This window comes from Copidosoma floridanum, unplaced genomic scaffold (genome assembly GCF_036245765.1).
Source record: "Copidosoma floridanum isolate Cflo_tuat_1 unplaced genomic scaffold, Cflo_Japanese_pri ptg000030l, whole genome shotgun sequence".
Classification (NCBI taxonomy): Eukaryota; Metazoa; Arthropoda; class Insecta; order Hymenoptera; family Encyrtidae; genus Copidosoma; species Copidosoma floridanum.
In genome coordinates, this window is record NW_028321907.1 from 10,735,964 (window position 1) to 10,756,468 (window position 20,505).

The 20,505-nt window shown below is 31.8% G+C and overlaps 1 protein-coding gene across 1 annotated transcript; it reads left to right on the forward strand.

Moving 5' to 3' along the window:
• The first annotated feature begins 252 nt into the window (after positions 1-252).
• LOC106636818 (nose resistant to fluoxetine protein 6) lies at positions 253-18,702 on the forward strand. The gene is made up of 11 exons (XM_014349345.2): positions 253-687; positions 10,767-10,978; positions 11,361-11,578; positions 11,854-11,945; positions 12,204-12,397; positions 15,624-15,790; positions 15,959-16,127; positions 16,237-16,436; positions 16,545-16,677; positions 16,777-16,966; positions 17,801-18,702. The coding sequence occupies exons 1-11, from the start codon at positions 459-461 to the stop codon at positions 18,268-18,270; spliced, it is 2,274 nt and encodes a 757-aa protein (XP_014204831.2). The 5' UTR covers positions 253-458; the 3' UTR covers positions 18,271-18,702.
• The last annotated feature ends 1,803 nt before the right edge of the window (positions 18,703-20,505 follow it).

Genomic DNA, 20,505 nt, shown 5'->3' on the forward strand with positions numbered 1-20,505 from the left:
GCGGAGCGAATAAAAAAAAAAAAGACGGGCACCCCATGGTATCCACGGGATCGAGTCCAGAGAGGGGCGCGTCGAGAGAGCGACATGCGCGCGCGTCGATCATCGTTCGCTCCCTATAGCGATCGCGATATTATCTTAGCGGCGTCAACGTCAGTGTGTAGTAGCCGGTTGCCCCCATCGGCCACGCTCTTTTCTACTTATCCATGTATATAAAGGAACGAGATCTCGTTATCCGGCAGTTTAACCCGAGACACGCGCTCACACTTCTCTCTCTCTCTCGATTTGTCACAGCTGTGATTGCTGTTTAATTTAATATTTGGCAAAATCGAGAGGGGCTGTATAGCACTTTGTTGTTCGATTGACCCGAAATCGTCGAGGCTTCACCTCGGCGGGATCATGTGTTTTTGTTGAATACAAAAGTTGAAAAGGTTTCAGTAAAATCGGTATAGTTAGAAACTATGACGTGCCAAAGGACAGCAGTGCCGGGAATCGTTACAACCATCCTGGGGGTGGTCGTGTGCGGTATCGCGCTGATAACTGGTGTCGATGGTACGAGCCCGGAAACTACCCTCCTTCGATTGCTGGAGCGGCCCTTCGCGCCTGTCGAAGGAGCGTCGGCCGAATGCTCGAGGGACAGCAAAATTTATTTTGCCGAGCTGCGCAAGTACAAGCCTTGGGCCCTGCAAAGTGCGTTGATTCTCATTTTTTTTTTTTTTTTTTTTTCATTTTCATTTACTTTTCATAGGGTTTTATTTGTTTGTTTTCTTAATACTTTCAATACAAAGGTCCGCTGACTTGGACGTGGATACTTTTTTCAATGCGTTGTGTTGTACTTTTTTTTTTTTTTTTTCTAAAACAATTATACATTACCCTGAGAGTTATTTTTTTATCGCTTCTTACTTACAAAAGTGTATTAGCGTAATATTTACATCAGCGTAGTTTATCAGCACTTGGCGTAACATATCAGCAAGTGTCATTTGTTTTGTGAATTTATTAAACAATACAGCACATTAAAAATAGAGTTTTTCTATTGTCACACTATCTTTGTTATTTATATAATATAAAATAAACAATGAAGTTTTATGAAAATGATGAAAAATCCAAGAAGCAAAGATATTGTTTATTGTCACGAATATATTAATTCACGAGTACATTAATCTGAATCCAAAATCATTCGAATGAACAAAGAAGTACATAAACCAACAAATGATGTATTAAAAAAAAGAGAGAGAGAATACCGTTCAACAGAGAAGTTCAACTAAATAATTAGACACTTTCGACCCTTTTCTATAAAAATACCATTCGTTCGTTTTGAGCTGATATTCAAGTACAATAGCGTTGTTGAAAAACAAAGTCATTTAATGTTTACATTGATATATATATATATTTAGTTTTTATTTAAAAAAAAATAATAATAATAATAAGAAACCCATTTGTTGATCAATTTCTTCAACTTAAAACAATACTTACACAAGTAACGCAAATTATAATCCAACTGAACTTCAACTTTGAAGAGTAAAATTTTGCATGTGTCATAACAAACATTTTAAAAAATGCTTAAACTGGTTCAGCAAGAATGTTACATGTAAGCACATGATCATATGATTATATATACGTATATGGCAACCAAATAAAAAATGCAAGCAAGCAGAAAACGCGCTATAAATGAAAAATATTTATCTCTCGAAGATTAATAAGCAAAATATTATCAAGACTAAGTACAGAAACTTATGCTCTGGAAAATTATTACAAAGCAGCAATATTCATGAAGATTGTTTTTAAATTTGTCCTGACGATTTTTTTTTTTTTTTTTTTTTTTGTGGAACTAAAAACTTCAATATAGCTTAAGTAATTTTGTTTGTGTACATAAAATTGAATTCGGGTAACTGTAAATGATCTACTTATTACTGAGACATACGAATCGAAAATTAATTCTGAAAAACTTAACACGTACATTTAAGAGTATAAAAATGAACAATTTATAACGTATGGGTGAAGATCACTATTTTTTTTATAGATAGATGTCACAAAAGTTTTAGTAAATTTTTGAAAAATGAAGAAATTAGTGTTCCGTGTATTTAATTGTATAATATTAGCTCAAACAATCAGACACTAACTATCAAATGACCTATTGTAAGTACCATATTTACCACGGACAGTCATAGAGAATAGTCGTATATCATCTTAGTACCTTGCGAACTTAAAAAAGAAAGATGATACCTTTTTGAATTAGAAAAACATGAGTCTTTTTTCAAATACAAAAATTGCGATGACTCAGTTGGAAAGTTTAGATTTATATTAGATTTATTTTTTATAAGTTCTAAAACAATTCCTTGAAAGCTTAGATAACGAAATTGATACCCAGAAAACTGGCTCGTGCATCCTTGACTTTCAAATTATTCATAATATCGTTTTAACCTAATCTTGAAATTTTTATTTTCCTTGTCTTATCAGTAATGACCCACGGCTTTGTCTTTTCTAATAGTAGTTATTAATGTGTATAAATTGTTAATTCACAAGTATTTTTTACGCAATTGTGCTTTATTTACCTTGTAAATTATAAACACTTTATCACTAGATGAGTGTGTTTTTAAAGTAATCAGAATTTTAAGACACCTACAATTTTTAAATTCTGTGTATTTGCATCTAAAATTAATTTAAAAGACTGTTCTTTGTAAGACAAAAGTTTCCTAGTTATCAAGTTATAACTTTATTACCTATGCCAAACATTACAAAGACCGGAAAGTACTCGATGCAGGCTGACGCGTAACCTGTTACCACTAATACCACTGTTCAAAAACAATTTGACACTCTATTACTAGGTGACACAGTTTCGTGAAAAATTACTAAAACAACGTTAATTAATGACTAGTTCTTATCAGTGATCGATGAATCTGTCATAAATAGTTTTTTAATTTTATTTTAAAAATGCAGTCCAAAACCTTGATAATTGTGGATTTTGAAACCCATGATAGCAAAAAGTTCAAAAAATTACAACATTTGTATGAATTTAAAAAAAAAAACTTGTAACAAAATATAGTTACCAGCAAATCAGAAAGTGACAATGATTATTTAAATTGTAAGTATAAATGTATTATATCAATAGTACACGCGCTTTTCATTGGTACGTATTGTATTTCATACGAAAAATTTCAAATATGAAATAATTAAAGCAGATTGGCTTGTCAATCAAAACCTTTTTCATATCAGAACAGAAATCTGAAAATACAACTGCTAGATAACTTATTTCTTAAAGTGTTTGGAGAAGGCTTCTATCAAAATATGAGTTTTTAAAATTTAACGACGAGACTACTAGCGTCAAGTTACAAAATCAGTGCCCCTAATTTTTTATAAAAACCATTCATAAAATATGAAATCGAAAATTTTTAAATTCACATATTTCCAAACGAATTTTATTCTTTCAATAAAATATTTCATAAAGTTTTCTTAACAGTTTTGTCTAATTTTTGCGTTGACCATCAATTTTTTATTAAAAAATGCATACATTACATGAAATGATTTTTGAGAAGATCTCGTCATTTTGGTGAGTAAAGTGTTATCCCAGAAAATTAAGGATATACAGAAAGGAATTTCGTTTTATTTTTGTTGAGTCAAACTAACCGTGTTGTGACTCATTTAATGGAGTATCTTGTTTATCGGAAACGGAAGTCGAAGTATTCAAAGTCCAGTTATGGAAAAGGCCTTGAATGTGAGTTTGAAATATTACTTTTAATTCAATGGTTTTCTTGAAAAATTTGACATAAAAATCGTTTAATTAAACAAACTACACTTTTCAACAGCTTTCAAATCGTAATTTGTGAAATATTCCCACTGATAAAATATGATTTTCATTAATAAACTGTACTAGAGAAACCAAAAAATTGTACCAATGAATTATATTTCATAATTTTGATATACAGGAATATCGTTTGGAGGCTAATTTTATAACAATTGGACATTTTATTTAACGACACACACTAACTACGTGTAGGGTCATCTAAAAATCCGATTGACATTGATCAATTATTATTCGCGGCTTGCATAAATGAATTGGAAAGGTATAATTTTAATTCATGATTTTTTTTCATGTACGATAAAAATACAAAAATGAATACTTGTATAAGCTTATCATCAATTTTAAAATGAAATTTATTAATTCTGTAACTAAATATTGATATAACTAAAATCTTAATCTTAATAATTCTTATAATTCTTCTCATGTATTCGAGGATCGAATTTTATCGTACTTCCATATCCACTATGTACTGTGATTTTTTAGATTTACATCCAAAAGTCTTTTTTTAAATGTGACTTATTTTACAAAAAAAAGTTCTTTTGGAACAATTTTATAAAATTCTTTTTTGACAAGCTGTCGATATACATAGTAGGTAATAAATATTAAAAGTAAAAGCTTTAAATATATATTGTTTTTTTAATTAGCATTTCATAAAAAATATTACTAGTAACCTTTTTTGTTTACAACAAAGCAAACAATAAATTGAATAGTTTTTGACGAAAAAAACGAGCCTTTTGTATCAGCTTGTAAAAATTATTTGTAGCAATTACTTGTTCTTAAAATTGGATTCAAGTGACCAAAATACATAAGAAAAATGGTATAGTCATGGATCCATCGATTAAGAGAACCCTCTTGGCCCCGGGACTAGAATATGTTAACCCTCATACCGCCGTAATATTAAAAAGTACTATTTTCTCAAAAATGAGTTATTTAGTTGTATCGATTTGTGAGACAATTTTGATGACATTTTTAGAAATGAAATCTCCTATGTTTTTTTCAGTAATAAATTAAATAGAGGTGTAAGAGCACTTGATTCTTTTTTTAACTCGTAAAGTCAGTGAAAAAGTTCGCCGCTCCTAAATAAAAAAAAAACCCGCGACTAGTTCATTGGCACTTATCTTTCACATATCTATTGTTTCACTATCTTTATTTTTAAATTGCTGTATCTGTCAACGATACCACTTGTTCTTTTAATCAAAGAATAAACTCTTTGATGTTAGCTTTTTATATGCAAAAAAACTGAGTTAACCACAGGCTAGGCTATACTCATTATAATTTGTATAACTAAAAAATTTTAATAACGTTACAATTAATATGTAATTATCCACCAATTTTATGATTTTTATAACTTTATACCACGAAATAAAATATCCATATCCAACTATAAAAAAACAATTTTTAAAATCTAAAAAATTGGAATGAAAAAAAAAAAAAAAAAAAAAAAAGCAAGACGGTGACATCTTAATTTTTTTTCGTGGTTATAAGTTGAGGAAAAAAAATACAAACCTTGTTGGATCAAAATCGGTCAAGGAAATACCGAGATATGACTGATTACACGCATATCCACATACACACACATGGACGGATATTTTTGTTACAATATTGTACTTTGATACAAATGTTTAGAAAACATATTTACTACATGTTATCTCCATATAAGATTTTTCATTCTGTAAGGAATCAAAAGCCTTTGGGACATACACTGTTTTTTGTGGAAGTAGCGTGAGTCAGAAATAATATTCCACGGAAAAAACGGGTAAAGTGACATTCTGATCGAAATTAAGTTATTCATACCGATTGATTCATCAGAAAATTCTGGGGTAAATGGCGTTTTTCAAAATTTAATATATATTTCATTTTTCAATAAATATTTAATTTTTTAAGTATGAAATAGAAATGTATTAATAAATGATTTTTGGTGGAGAGAACAGTAACATCAACTTATGAGAAATGCAAATTTCATCAACGATATTTTAAATTAAATTCTACCATTCTACAGAAAAAAACCGGTCAAATGCATTCATTAGATGGCTATGAATGACTTATTTTTGACTAAAATGACAATTAACCCCTTTTTCCGTTGAACAGCAGATCGGACCATGAGCTATTTACAAGCAAAAAAGCCGTAAGAGCTTTTACGGTGTTTTTCTTTAGGAAAGTACCTGAAATTAAAATTCGTAAGTTTTCAAATTTTCCGTCAAAAAATTAAAAATTATAAGCTGTAAGAGCTCTTATTAAGTACCCGACGTTAAAATCCGTGAGTGTAATTTCCAAATTTTCTGTCAAGAATTTAAATTTGTTTGCAAAAATAAATAAATAAATTACGCATTGTTTACCGTATCAATTTTTTTTTTCTATGATTGATAATATTCACAATACAAATAATTTTTGTCAATTTATCAGACACTTAAACTCATTTTTTTTCCGTAGGACGTCTGAATAGCTGAATATCTAATATTGTGACAATCAAACTTTTTTTTTCGTTTGACGTGATAAAAACATGAATATCTAGAGCAAAATCAACAGTAACCGAATTTAATACCCAAAAAAAATTTTTCGTCATTTAAAAATAATTTTTGTTTGGTATATGCTATTAAAGTACCCGCGAGATAAAAGTATTTGAGAGTAGCAAGTTCAATGCACTGAGATAAATACACTCAAGGTCACTATATATCTTAGTTAAGCGAGAGGTGTGACATTGATATTATTGTGTAAGATTTTTTAACCGTTGAATGATTATCTAACAGTTGTTCAATTATGTTATGATTTTTTTTTTAATAATAAAACATTTCTTTTTCTGCGAAGGTGTGAACTCTGATATTAAGAGATCTGAAAATTTTAATACAGTAGAGCAATTTAAGTTTTGACATTATGATTAACAACCCAAAAAATAAATAGTCCAAGGTCTATTATTTTAGTGTTGTATTAAATTTGTTAAAGCTTTTTGTAACTGATAATTAATTAGCTGTGACCAGTAATGTGTTAGTAGAATGACATGTTACTGCACTACGATGTCTACAACTTTAATAAGTAGTTACAAAGATTGTATGCAGCTTTGCAATTTTTTTTTTTTTTTTTTTTTTTTATCGAATCAGAAACTTACGTGATCCAAATTAAAAATTTTATGCAGACACGAATGATTTCGATCAGCATCCGGTTGATAGGCTACATACCAGTGTAGCTATTATGAGTATTCATAGTTCAATAGCGCACATACATCGCTGGTGAAAGTTTGAGTCTAAAAAAAATTAGTAATTCAAAGTGAATTCTGATTGAAAGAATATAAAATTATGTCACTGCGAATTGCAAAAAAATGTATTAATATGCAATATAGTACATGACTAATAATGTGAACAGTAAATTTACAACAATACTATTAAAACTTTTATTAAATCTTAATTTTAATCTGTAAGTTCAATTGATTACTTTTCCATTATAAAATGAAATTAGTTATGTTTTTACGACATTTTTATGCCATCACTCTTTTTAACACGACATAAAGTTTCGTAATTATATAATTTTTTTTATTAAAGACATGCAGTTGTGACTATAAAAAAAGGTACCAAAAACGACTGCAACAGGAGTCGCAAAGAAATTCTTGATACCCTCGATCTTGGCAAACGTTTATCAAAGTCCCAGTATTTTTTGACAATTCATCATAAAAATGGCAATTGATGATTTGACTTCGTAGATACGTCTGCTCAAAAACCTTATAAAAAAAATAAAAATTTTTTGTAAGTATCATAAGTTGTCTTCACTACAACAATTGCAGATCCAAACAAAATTGGTGAAAATAAGAAGAAAACAAAAACTTAAACTTTTATCCATTTATAGATGTAATGGCATTAATTTCTAGTAAGCGAGTCTCGTGCACTTCCGTACAAAAAGACAATAACGCAACACAACATACAACAACTACGCACAAGCCATAAATCATCGATTTATTTAGTTGAGGAAAAAGAATATGATAAGCAGCGGCAGCTGTCACGTGATCTACTCTATTATAGAGTACACACTTACTTAGAAGCATTTCACTGATTGCCGATAATATGTATTCTTGCCTATAAATCTCATAGGTGGTCTCTCGATGATCTCTCCTACTATAGCTCTTTTTCACTGATAGAACAAAAGACCGATGATGATTTCACATGTCGACACCGATTCGTCGTCAGCATCTCTCTATCTCCCTTTATCCATCTAATAATGCGCACTTCACGAGTCTCTTTAGTTCTAATATCGGGATATCTCGTGTACTATACGCGATACACTGGAATAAACGCACTTTAAGTGCGTAAGAGTTCATTACACCCGCCGTTGACTTACAATCACGCAAAAATATATCTCACCAAGTGAATTTTCCTTAAACTTATAAAGATATTCTTCTTCTTCTTCTTCTTCTTCTTCTTCTTCTTCTCTAAGTTTATATTATGTCGTTGTGGATTTCGTAGTGTGGCTAAACTCTCGTCCCAATTGTATGTGAGAGTTGTTCTCAATGCAAATCTAATGATGTTCTTCCATCACGTGTCAAATTTTCTGTCAACTGCACACGTGGTATCCTATTTTTATTTCTAAAATATCCCAAGTTCAGTGACTAATCGTATAGACACACGGTAAAGCTTGTTTTATTTTAACGTATTAGGTTTTATTGATGATGTACATTTCGTATTGTAGCGATTAACAAAGTAAGATGCATTTGTTTCGAAAATTTATTACTCTTAAATAAGTAAAAGGAGTTACATTATTTTTAATATTTTCCAAATGATGTAATGATTTATACAACATATTTTATTTATTTTTATATTTATGTAGAGTCATACAACATTTTATCACAGTCATTACAAAATATCACTCTGCATTGCTTCAAATAAATTTAATTGTTACATCACCTAATGCAGTAATTAAATTTTCTTAACAGTCTTTTAACATCATTTTACAATTTTTTTTTTTTTTTTTTTTTTTTACATTTTCTCAACTTAATGATATTTTTATGAATAAATTCTAATTTTCATTTTATTCTTTCTTGTATAAATTTACATAATCAAGCTATTTAAACATTTAGTAATTTAAATACAAATAAAATCTCTTTCTTGCAACATTCTTGGTTTGCCTTACTTTTAACTTTGTTTACTTTTTGTCATCCAAACTTTTTTCTTGACCGGTAGCACATGCAAATCCTTTACAATACAAAACGTTTTCTTTGTTTCCCCTTTTAGAAATTCTCTAGCCCATAGAGTAAAGTATTCCTTTTGTCCTTTAGTTCCTATCTATCAATTACTTCGACCCATCTTTTATTGTTATTTTTTCACACGTGACTTGTCCCTTCCACTTTGGTAAATCTACATATAAATTCTGTAAAATCTTTGTTTCTCCTTTTTCCTTCATTACCGCATTGAATTCTCGACAATCGTTATTTACCTTTTCATTTATTTTTTGTATTTTTATCCTTACCGTAATTTTCTCCTTCTACTCCTTCTCTATATATTTTCGGTTTTCATCCTACACTTGGATCTGTTAATTTTCTCCCAATCTAACTATAGTTTCGCTTCAATTCTGATTACTGTATTGAATTTTAATTTTTCTCTATTTTCCCTCTCTCCCCCCATTTTTTAACTCTCGCACAGTTTTCGTGTATTATCTGCGTCATCCACTTCTTCGGAAGCTTTAATTGACACACCTGTCCGTTTAGATTCAACCCTATTTTTTATAGCTCACAGTTCTTATTTTAAAGATTTGGTAACCCGCCTGTCTCTTCTTTCTTGCAATGCTCTTTGATTTCAGTTACATATTCTCCTGCTTTTATTTTTTATTTCATAACTATTCAAGGCACTCGTTATAATTCCAATACTGAATTTAAAAATAGTCAATATAACATTTTACAGTTATTTTACATATAATATTCTGTAAAATGGTAATACACGTAATATGGAGCATATAATATTCATTTCGTTAAGAAAAGTCCAAATGATTTCATGGACTAAATATCCTCTCGGTTCGTTTTACAGTTGTCGATTACTGTTTAATCATCGTAACAAAGTATGATGGTTGGATGATCGAAAAAAAGCAACTTATTTACTCTAAATATTTTATAAGTCTCACTAATTCGTAAAGAATTGACGATATTGGCAAACGATAAGGACTTAATATCTCAATCAAAAAAGACGACAGTTCACGTTAAGAGGAATGAGCGAGCTGATGTATAATTAGCAGCTCTATTTTTGTTCAATTATAGGCTTTATCATTCTCATTAGTCGTAACTAGATATTCCTTCGTTGTTTACATCAATTAAACAATTAAACAATCCGACAAGGATAACTTGTATAAAATCACTTGCTCTAACTCAGATTAGTGAGGCATTGAAATTCACCTTTTTTTACGATTAGGTATACCGAATACTGATTAATCATTCCAAAGGTATGACAATAAAAGTTTTTAACAAATATTTTAATGCATATATGCGATTTCTCCAGGTAGGGGTATATCCTTGTTTCTTTTTATCTTATTTTTCATATTATAAACCACCAACGCCCATACTACTAAACAATGAATGTTATTAATAATTAATAATATTTTATAATGATTTATTTAATTTAAAAAATTATTAAAATTGAAAAACGTACTACACTTATTGAGTCTACCACTTAAACATTAATTTAGGCCTTACTTGGGGGTAATTTTTCTTTTTTCGCTTATAACTTACATTGAATGATTTTTGTGTGTTTTTCAACCTCTAGTAATTTTTGCAAAACTAATTGTTATTTATTAATACTAAACATTTTTCATGGATATTCGTTATTCAAAAATACAGGCATTATCGTTTATCTATGTTAGAATATTTCCAAATCGTCCTCATAATAGTTGTTTATTTTATCTGAAATTCACTGTTTTTTCAATACATTGCATTGTTTAAAATTACGTAAATACTTTTTATGCGTTATAAAACAACTGATTTGAAAAACGTTTTTTTTTGCAGTGTACGACGCGTCGGCAAAAATTTCCCCAGGAATTATAACCGGCAATATACAGCAGCTGGGAAATTATGACGAATGCCTGCGAGTCCAAACGGATCAGACGTTCAATGCCCAAGTTTGCAGTGCTTCCGTAAGGTTTGAGATTTTAAAAGGACCAAGGGTTTCTCAGGAATTGGACATGAAGGACCTGCTGCTACGAGTCGCCGAGGCTTCGGTAATTTTACTCTCATCCCTTACTACTGCATCTGCTTTTGTATATGGTAGATTATTAGTTAATAATACACGTGTGCAAATTGAGAAAATACAAATGAATAGTACGTTGGATAGTGGAATGGAATGAATAGTCCTTTAGTCCTGAGGGCCCCCCTCTTCTTATTTTCGGTGTATACATTTTTTATAATTTTTTTTTACGAAAGTCGGATAAACGTTGAGAATCGATCTGTTGGCTTTTTTAAAGTTTTGTTTATGGTTACACAAACAGTTGCGTAACTGGATGTAGTATACCAAATAAATTGCAATAGCCAAAAGGTCATGTGTACACATAAAAAATATACTTTGTATAAAAATGGTAAAAAATTCATAATTTTTGTTGGAAGAATGCCAAGAATCCCGTGGAAAAGACGGTAGATTACGAGTGGATGTGGTGCGTACCGTCGACCTGCAACCACACGGAGATCGGCGAAGCTATAGAGCTCGCCCTCGATCCCCTCAAGGTGGAGGACCGGCTGGATTTCACGGTAAACGTCAACGCCAATTCCTGCCGCTCGTCTAGTTCCGACAGATATCCCTTCGACCTCGTGGATTGGTTATACACGTTAGTTTTCGGCCAAATTTTCCTTCACTTTTGTTCACCTATACACTACTTATATAAGCACCAATAACGAGATCAACGTATGTTTGCCGCATCAAACAACTTTGAAGCTCAATGCGCGTTTGAGTGACGAATATTTTAAGAAAAAAAAATGCTCATTTTTCGCAAACATCCAGTAAACAATGATTGAGAGATGCATTGAAAAAAAAGTCACTAATACCTCTATAAATCTTTGGTATAGCGCGTAAATATAAAAAATATCCAAAAATTGTTTGCAGTGGCGTAGTGTTGGTTTTTCTGGCGATAATCGTAGCCAGCACCTGGTACGATCTTCACACAAAGCACGAGATTGAGGAACGCAAGCGCAAAGGTACGCATACTCCATTGCGGGCTCCCAATTGTTTTACGATTCGGAATCATGGACTTTCATCGTCCAAGTGAGAGTATATTTTTTTTTTCTTCCTTGTGTTGTATTATATCGCACGATTCATTCATCAATCAATTAAAAAAAAAAAAAAAAAAAAAAGAAAAAAAGAAAAAAAAAAGAAAAACAACAGACCTGATTACCTTTTATATTTGGATCGAAACAAAAGGGTTGAATCGTTCGTTTGTTAAAATTGTCATGTAGGAACCCGACACAAGCTGTTGACGGCGTTTTCCGTGTACACGAATGGAAAAAAGCTGCTGAGCACCAAAAGAAGCTCGAATTGCATCGAATGTCTGGACGGAATCAGGTTCATCAGCATCTGCTGGGTAATTTTTGGTCACACCTTCTTTCTCGAGGCCGTTGGCGTTAAAATGGACCGCAGTCAAATGTTAAAGGTACGCATAACGAAATTTTTTTGACAAACTTGACAAACATACTCGAATCATTAGCAAAACAAAGATATACTGGGATAGGAGGATACCTCTAGGTACTTCCTTACAGCACACAATGTTTTAGTAACGTTGCAAAAAAATTTTTATTTTATTTTTTTTAATGTTGCAACGAAAACAAAGGTTGAAAAATATTGTACGAACGTTTTGAAAACGTTGGATTTGTCTATATTATATTATACCAGAGTCATAATAATACTGTGATTACAAAGTTATCAACACATTTTACATACGCCAAATTAAATGGATGAACAAACTATAACTGCAGCGTTAAAACGCAGATAATCACGTTATTGATTTTATGTACAACAAGCTTAATTAAATTTTTGTTTCTGATACTATCATCTCAAAACATCTGCACAAATTGAATTCTAAAAAGTAATTGGACAACTACATATCGACATCGAGACTGGCCAGTTAAAATACATTTGAAACAGCAGCAAATATTTAAAAAATTTTAAACATCTTAAAAAAACCAATATAAAATCTACAATTGTGAATGTAAAAAATTCAAATCGATGCAGTAAAAATGTTGTAAATAAAATATATAAAATATAATAGATGCGGACACATTCAACATTTTTAAAACGTTTCGTGCTTCTATCTAGGGAGCGTGTCTTTGAGCGACCAATTACTTAAAAGTATCAGAGCAATGGCAAGGAAGAAACACGAGACGACGTTTTATTAAAATTTTCAGCAAAACGACGATCGCCTTGCGGCACAATCGGGTCAATGCTGACGGGCATTCTCGCGCGCGTTTACAACAATGTTTAGCGACGCGATTCTGTACTTGAGCTTCTACGCGTAACACGACCAAGAGTTTTGTCAAACTTTTTTTTTTCCCCCCTTCCTTTGCACCAACTTCGCTCATGTAAATCAAATGTTATAATTATTATATCGTCTGTCTAATCGGTACACAAGGCAAAATCACCGCGCAGGCCACGTCAAGGCTACGATTATCACTATCACCATCATCATCACATCGTCATTGCTAGATACGTGTATATGTGCTGCTTTGTAAGCTTTTATTGGAAAGGTCGGCGCGTAAACGTATATACTGATACACACAAAATTCACTGATGCAGTTATCGGACATTTTTTTTTTTTTTAAATTGTTATTTTAGCCTTCTCGGCTAGTTAGCCTTGATTGAGTTTCTTTTTTTGCGCATCGTATGATCGTTAAGTGCAACGGTCAAGTACTCGTCTGATGTGTGTGTGTATGTGTAAAGCATACGATTGTTTACTATTGTTTCGAAGTTAGCGGGTGATTAGGCGTTAAAAATAAATTATCGCAGATTTCAATGACAAGTTGATGTAAGCTCCGTAAAGCTAACGCGTAAGCCCAGGGTTACAAACGAGAGAGACTAATCTGTGCTTTTAATCGTGCAGTGCATAAAATAAAATTGTATTCGTAATATTAGTGCATGAAAAACGAATCAGTAGGTACATGTCCATTACATGCATACTGTGTTATGACGACAAATTATGTAAACGGAATTGAATAATTTTTTGTTTTAACTTTCGCGTAGGTGCCCAAGTTAGGAAAACTAAACAATTTTTTTACAAAAAAAAAAAAAAAAAAAAAAAAAAAAGATTTGAATGAAGCTAGTCCTCCAATCCACTGCAACTGCAATCCACCAAATTTTTTAGATTAAATTTCAATTATCAGAACAAAATTACGATCGTTATTTCCATTATCAATGAGATAAATCGTCAAAGAACTACCTACTGATATCGGAAAGCTAATATGTTTATTTACCTCAATATTCCCTTATCAGAGACAAAGCCAATGTTATTGTATTATACGTCTCGATTTTTTTTCTTGTGCAATAGCTCGAATTATGTCACTGCAAAGGAGTAAAATCTACATTTAACTGATAAATTAATGAAATTTACTGAAAGATCAGATAATTCGCATAAAAATATCAGCTAATTTTATCAGTTAGATTGGTTTTGCGATCAAATTAGTAAATTAAATTTTCACTGAATCGTTTTGAATAAGTAAAAAAATAACAATAATCAAAGAGAAATAAACATCAAACCAGAATCGAGGATTAATAATAACAAAACTAAAAGTATATGGGGTGTACAGTTAACCAAGTCGCGACAGATAAAAATGACTCCGTAGAATACTTTATTTTAATAAAAAATAAATAAATAGATAAACAAATAAAATTTTAACAAAATAAGAGAGAATATAATGTGCTCTTTTTTGTAAAAAAAAAAAAAATAGAAAAAAAATAGAAAAAACAGATGGGATTTAGATTTAATTATCTACTCACAGGTTGCAGTATGGGTATTTATAAAATCCATGTAATTGGTTGAAGTTCAAAAGATGTAGTTTAAAAAAAGTCGACAGCCATCGTAAGAATAATGTTTTTTAAATACAAAGATAATGAAAGTAATAAAATCAACAATAATGATTTAATGATAAAGGAAATTCAACAAGTGAATTCGGTTGAAACAGAAATACGTAAATTGTATATTATTAAAAGTAAAAAAAAGGTAGTAACACTCATTGCACATAATTAGCTAAAATTTATAGTTTACTTAATGTATGAAAAAGCGCGTCACTTGATAAAAAAATAAACAATTAAATAAATAAATAAATAAAGAATTTCAAACCAAACAGTCGTCATGTACAATAGATTGTAAACCCATGCACACAAATCAGCGAATGTCATCGGTTCAATCACTCTAATACTTCTATATTAGGTTTTATATAAAGCCATGCTTCTCAGGCGCGAGCGATAGGTATACGTATACACATGCCAACATGTACAGCCACACACGCGCGCGCAATTTTCAACATAAAGCATCACAGCTTTCAATAAGCCTCGTATTTTCCTCCTTTATTGATAAAGAAATTTCCAACTGCGCAATTATCATCGATCGAAATACGCTATTTAACAGCGCCAACGATGACGTATATTGTATGTACGCACCCGCGTTCACGGAGATACTTTTGCGAATCATTCTGCGATAGCAAAAAGCGATACATCACGCAAAAAAAAAAAAATAAAATAAAATATAAAAAAAAAAAAAAAAAAAATATTAACAAAAAAAATCCTGTTACGCATATACAAGCCTCGGAGATATTGCGCAACAACTTCCTGCTCAGCACGGACTTTTCGTAAATTAATTCGGGCTTTTGTTTCGATTGCTCCAACAGATGCACGTGGAGTGGAGCTCGATGCTCGTGCTCAACAGTAACATCGTCACCGATGCCTTTTTCCTTCTCAGTGGCATTCTCCTGGCCTACACGTCCTTGGCCAAGACAGGCAAAGAGTCGAAATCTTCCTTCAACGTCTTCCATCTTTATCTGGGTCGCTACATCAGGTGACGAAACTTTTCTTCGTGCTTTTTTTACTTCCACTTTTTAAGGATTTATTTTACTTTACTAAACCGTTCACAATAATAATAATAATAATAATAATCATAGTATATGCTACATGTCTCGAATGTAATAAATCATAAAATCTTAAAATACGTTGTCCTTCGGTGCAGATTGACTCCGGCTTACGCGATCGTCGTGGGATTTTATGCAACGTTGTTCGAAAAATTGGGTTCGGGTCCTCGCTGGAGCGTTTGGATCGGCACCGATAAAAACAACTGTCGAGCCAATTGGTGGACGAATCTTTTGTACGTCAATAATTACGTAAATGTCGCCAACAGTGTGAGTACAGATCAAACAATCCCCTTGTGCAACCGAGATGGACAGGAATATAATTACATCGAGAATTTTTTTCCCTTTTTTTTTTTTTTTTTTTTTTTTTTCATTTCAGTGCATGTCTCAAAGTTGGTACTTATCGGTTGATATGCAATTATTGTGGCTATCGCCGATTTTTCTCTATCCGATGCTCAAGCTCAGCAGTGGATTATTTTTCAAAATCGCGACAAGCATTGGAATCACCGTCTCGGTTCTCTTGCCGTTTTTCATCACCTACTTCATGCGTCTAACCGGGACTATGCTGTACTACAAAGAGTAAGCGCGAAATTAAAAAAACAAACAAACAAATATTTAATTTCAAAGGCATTTGTATGATATTAAAAAAAAAAAAAAAAAAAAAAAAAAAAAAACGTTTGGTTACAGCTTGAAAGACCTACAAGACGTCTATCTGCAAATATATACAAGGGTGTACACGAGAGCTGGGCCTTACATCATCGGGCTGGCTTTTGGTTACATGTTGTACAAAAACAGGGGCTACAAGATGAAAATTCACCCGGTAAGTTGGCTATTGCGTCTAGTAAATAATTACCAAAGATTTTCAGTGCAATTGATGTTGAACAAAAACATTATTCTGAAAAATTTACCATTGAAACAGTTGATTGTCGTCGTCGGGTGGTTGACAGCGATCATCAGCGGCTCGTTGGCGATAGTAGGTCCCCGTTGCATGTACTTCGACGATCACCCCTATGACAGATTAGAGGCTAGTTTTTACGCAGGTTTTCACAGGCACGTGTTTGTCGTTGCCATTTGTTGGATAATTTTCGCATCCGTCAATGGATACGCCGGTAAGATTACAGATCAATACATAGGATGGAATGTTTTGCTTGCTTTCAAAATAATGTGTCTGCTTTGCTGGCAAAATTATGTAAAACCTTTTTTTGCTTAAACAATATGTAACGCATTAAATACTGCAATAGCCTTTGATAGAAGTCTTACTTGAATAGTACTCATTTTCTCTTGAATTCATTCTTTCATTTGCTCCCTTCTTATGCTCTTTTTTAACAGTAATAATGCACTTTCTCCTCAGTTCATGGAAACGATTTTCTTATCTGAATTTCCTGTTGAAAATTAAACATTGATATTTAAATGCTTCAACTATTCTATTTTATTTTCCTTTTATAATTTTATGCAGCAGATTGGATATTAATGGCCATGATGACTATTAATATTTTCAAACTTTTTTTGGAAATTTATGAATCTCATCTGACTGCAAAATTAATAAACTGAGTCTGAACACCAGATCTTTTCCCCTATCCTTATCTTTAATCTTTTTTTCTTCTTTCTGTATAAGTTGCCTGAACATATGCTTTCAATGCCACTTCTAATGCAATGTCATTTTCCTTAAAACTTTTTTCTTCTTTACTTCGTCCTGCCCTTACTTTATACCTCCCAATTAATTTATTCAATTATCGAAAACAAAACAGCAACCCTTACTTCCACGCACCCTCCTCTTTGATCCAATGACCGTAAAACCTAATGTATTTATTCAACAATGGTACGCAAAATAAATGTCACGCGATGAAAATATCGCGTGGACGGCGATTTTTCAGGAAAATAAAGTACTTTTTATAGTTGGTCTCGGCCCCGTTGGGTGTAAATAAACAATTGTTTGTTTTTAGGAGTGATAAACAGTTTACTGTCGTGGAGGTTCTGGGTGCCACTGGCCAAGCTCACCTACAGCGCCTACCTGACCCATTACATTGTCCTCCTCTACAACATCGCAATAGTGCGCACATCGAGCGATTTCACGACCTTCGGTACAGTGCACAGCTTCTGCGGGAATCTTTTCCTCACGATGATCATGTCACTCATCCTGAGCAGCTGCTTCGAAATCCCCTTCACGACCCTCGGGGTGATACTGCTCGGCTCGTTGCGCGGGACAACGCGGGACTCGGGGAAATTCAACGGCTCCAAAAAGTCGATCGGCACGTCCAGCGAGGACATCATCAACTCTAACTCGACCAGCGTGGAGAGCGTCCTCTCCATCAGCAACTCGGGCCACTGTTGCGTCAGCGTGGAGCCGTACTCGAAAAATCACGTCAACTCCATTTTCGACCCCAAGTACGTTGTCAATCCGAGCACGTATTGAGACGCGAGTAGGCGTTTCGCGCTTTGCTCCCCCGGGTCAAAGGTGCCGAGATTTTTCGTTCGAGTTGCCGATATTCGCAACGATGGATTCAAGCGCTGCGGGGAATTTCAATAGACGATGCTTGCCTGTGCGCCTTTTACGTAAGCAACGATAGTTTGCGTTTGTGTTTTCAACAATGTCTGTTGATTAGGTCGAATCGAGCTGTGGCTTTTAGAGGTACCAACCGGCTAGTAGTCGAATTTCATGAGCATTCATTCATGTTCCGTACCATTTTTCCATTTCTTATTAAATCTTATGTTTAAAAAATCCATGTTACAATCCCAAAGTTCAATAAGATTTTTATCGGGTTCTAGCTTGATTACCTTCTATAAAATTTTGAAGTATGATATATTGTAACTCGATAAACAATCCCTCAAAATTTTATTTATTTTTTTTTTTTGTTCAGAATTGTTTCGCGCATTAACCATCTTAATGCGACGTCAAACATTTTTACGAGTCTATTCTCTCTCTCTTTTTTTTTTTTTTTGCTATTTTTGTACTGCAATGTAAGCAACTTTTAGATGTTGTTTTTTGCTCTTACGAAACGCTTTACTTTCACGAAAACATTTTTTACTTTACACTGTTTGTGATTTCTGAATAGTTGTTGGTTGTATGAAGAGAATTATGTGTTTAAGAGTTATAATATTTTGTTAAAAAAAAAAAAAAAAAAAAATATTCAGAGGTTTATTTGCATGACATATTTATAAAACTAAATGATATGTATGTTAATTTTCTTTCTACAGTAATATTTGGGTGCGTAATTTGTATATAATAGTTGTGTTATGTAAAAAAAATTATTTATTGTAAAAAAGTTATATAAATGTAATGTACACACAACAATGTGCAGTAGCAGCATTGAAAAGTATTTTTAAAAAACGTAAATATTTTTTTTTTTTCGGTTGTAGAAGACGAAGTATTAAAGTTTTAATGAGCTGTTGATTCAGATAGTACCCAACGCAGGTAACTATTATGAAAAAAGAGTAACAAATAAAAGAGATTCAAGTAGTTAGCGTGTGTACAATTGTGTAAACAATACCTTGGTACACAATCCACTTTTTCTTTAATATGGTACTTTGCATGTAAATATTTATACTTTCAATTAATATACATCAATTAAATCGACCAAATATTATTTACACAACATTCCTAAACTTATGATATTTATTGCATTATAATAGCAATCGGTACCTACTGTAATAATGTCGTTTGATTATTATACATTAGATACTCTAATACTACTTTGAAAGTTAAGGTGATAAACTATGTATAGATATTGCATATTTGTAGACTTTGGCACAATTATTTTGTTCATTTTGTAACACTTAAAAAATTTTTTTTTGAGTAAATACATTCTTTTTTGCTAACAAAATTTTTTATTCACTGCTATTCAAAACAAAAGTGGGAATACAATTTTTTCTATCAGATAAATTAAATGTTTTTGGATACAATAATTTATAATTTTTGATGTAATATAATTTATTGTAAAATATTCAAATACTCGGATGATTTTTTTCTGAATTAATTTTTTTTTTCAAATCTTAATGCATTGATTTAGCTGAAAAAAAAATTTTTTTAGCACTGGGTTATCATTAGTAACTAAAAAAAACAATACTTTACACTGTTATCAAATAATTATATTTCAAAAAAATTTTCCAACTATCTGTGCCCAAGTCTGTATATATTATGTAATCGACTCAATGTGATATTTAACAAAAATTGTTTTTTTACTTTTACGAAATAGTACTTCTAAGAAAAGTAACATAAACACGGTGAAACGGATTTTGATAATGTGACTGTTGTATAGGTTGAGATAACACACGATTCCATCTACTTTCAATGAATACGGTTTGGAACACCATAACTTTAAATTTTTGCCATCTCGCAAGATTTTACATGGGCATTTGGCAGTTGGCACTGGCGTTGTTGTTTGGAATTCAATATGCATGCAAAATGATATTGCTTATGCTTACAACTCAGTCGCAGGGAATAATAGAGTTGGGATTAGAATTTAGTTTATTTATTACAAAATATTATAAACCATCTTCTTGAGTTTTACCAAAATCCGTTAATCGACAAGCTCATAATAACCTTGTTAGTTTAAAATAAATTTTAGTAGTAAAATATTCAATTAGTATCATTAAGAAATTCAAAGATAATTAATAGAAATAAATCTAATGTACATACAATTATAGGTTG

Excerpts from the sequence above, each read along its gene's own strand:
- LOC106636818 (XM_014349345.2), top strand. The coding sequence starts at position 459 with ATGACGTGCCAAAGGACAGCAGTGCCGGGAATCGTTACAACCATCCTG. Across the intron at positions 16,678-16,776 it reads ACAAGATGAAAATTCACCCG|TTGATTGTCGTCGTCGGGTG; the intron begins GTAAGTTGGCTA and ends CCATTGAAACAG. Across the intron at positions 16,967-17,800 it reads ATCCGTCAATGGATACGCCG|GAGTGATAAACAGTTTACTG; the intron begins GTAAGATTACAG and ends GTTTGTTTTTAG.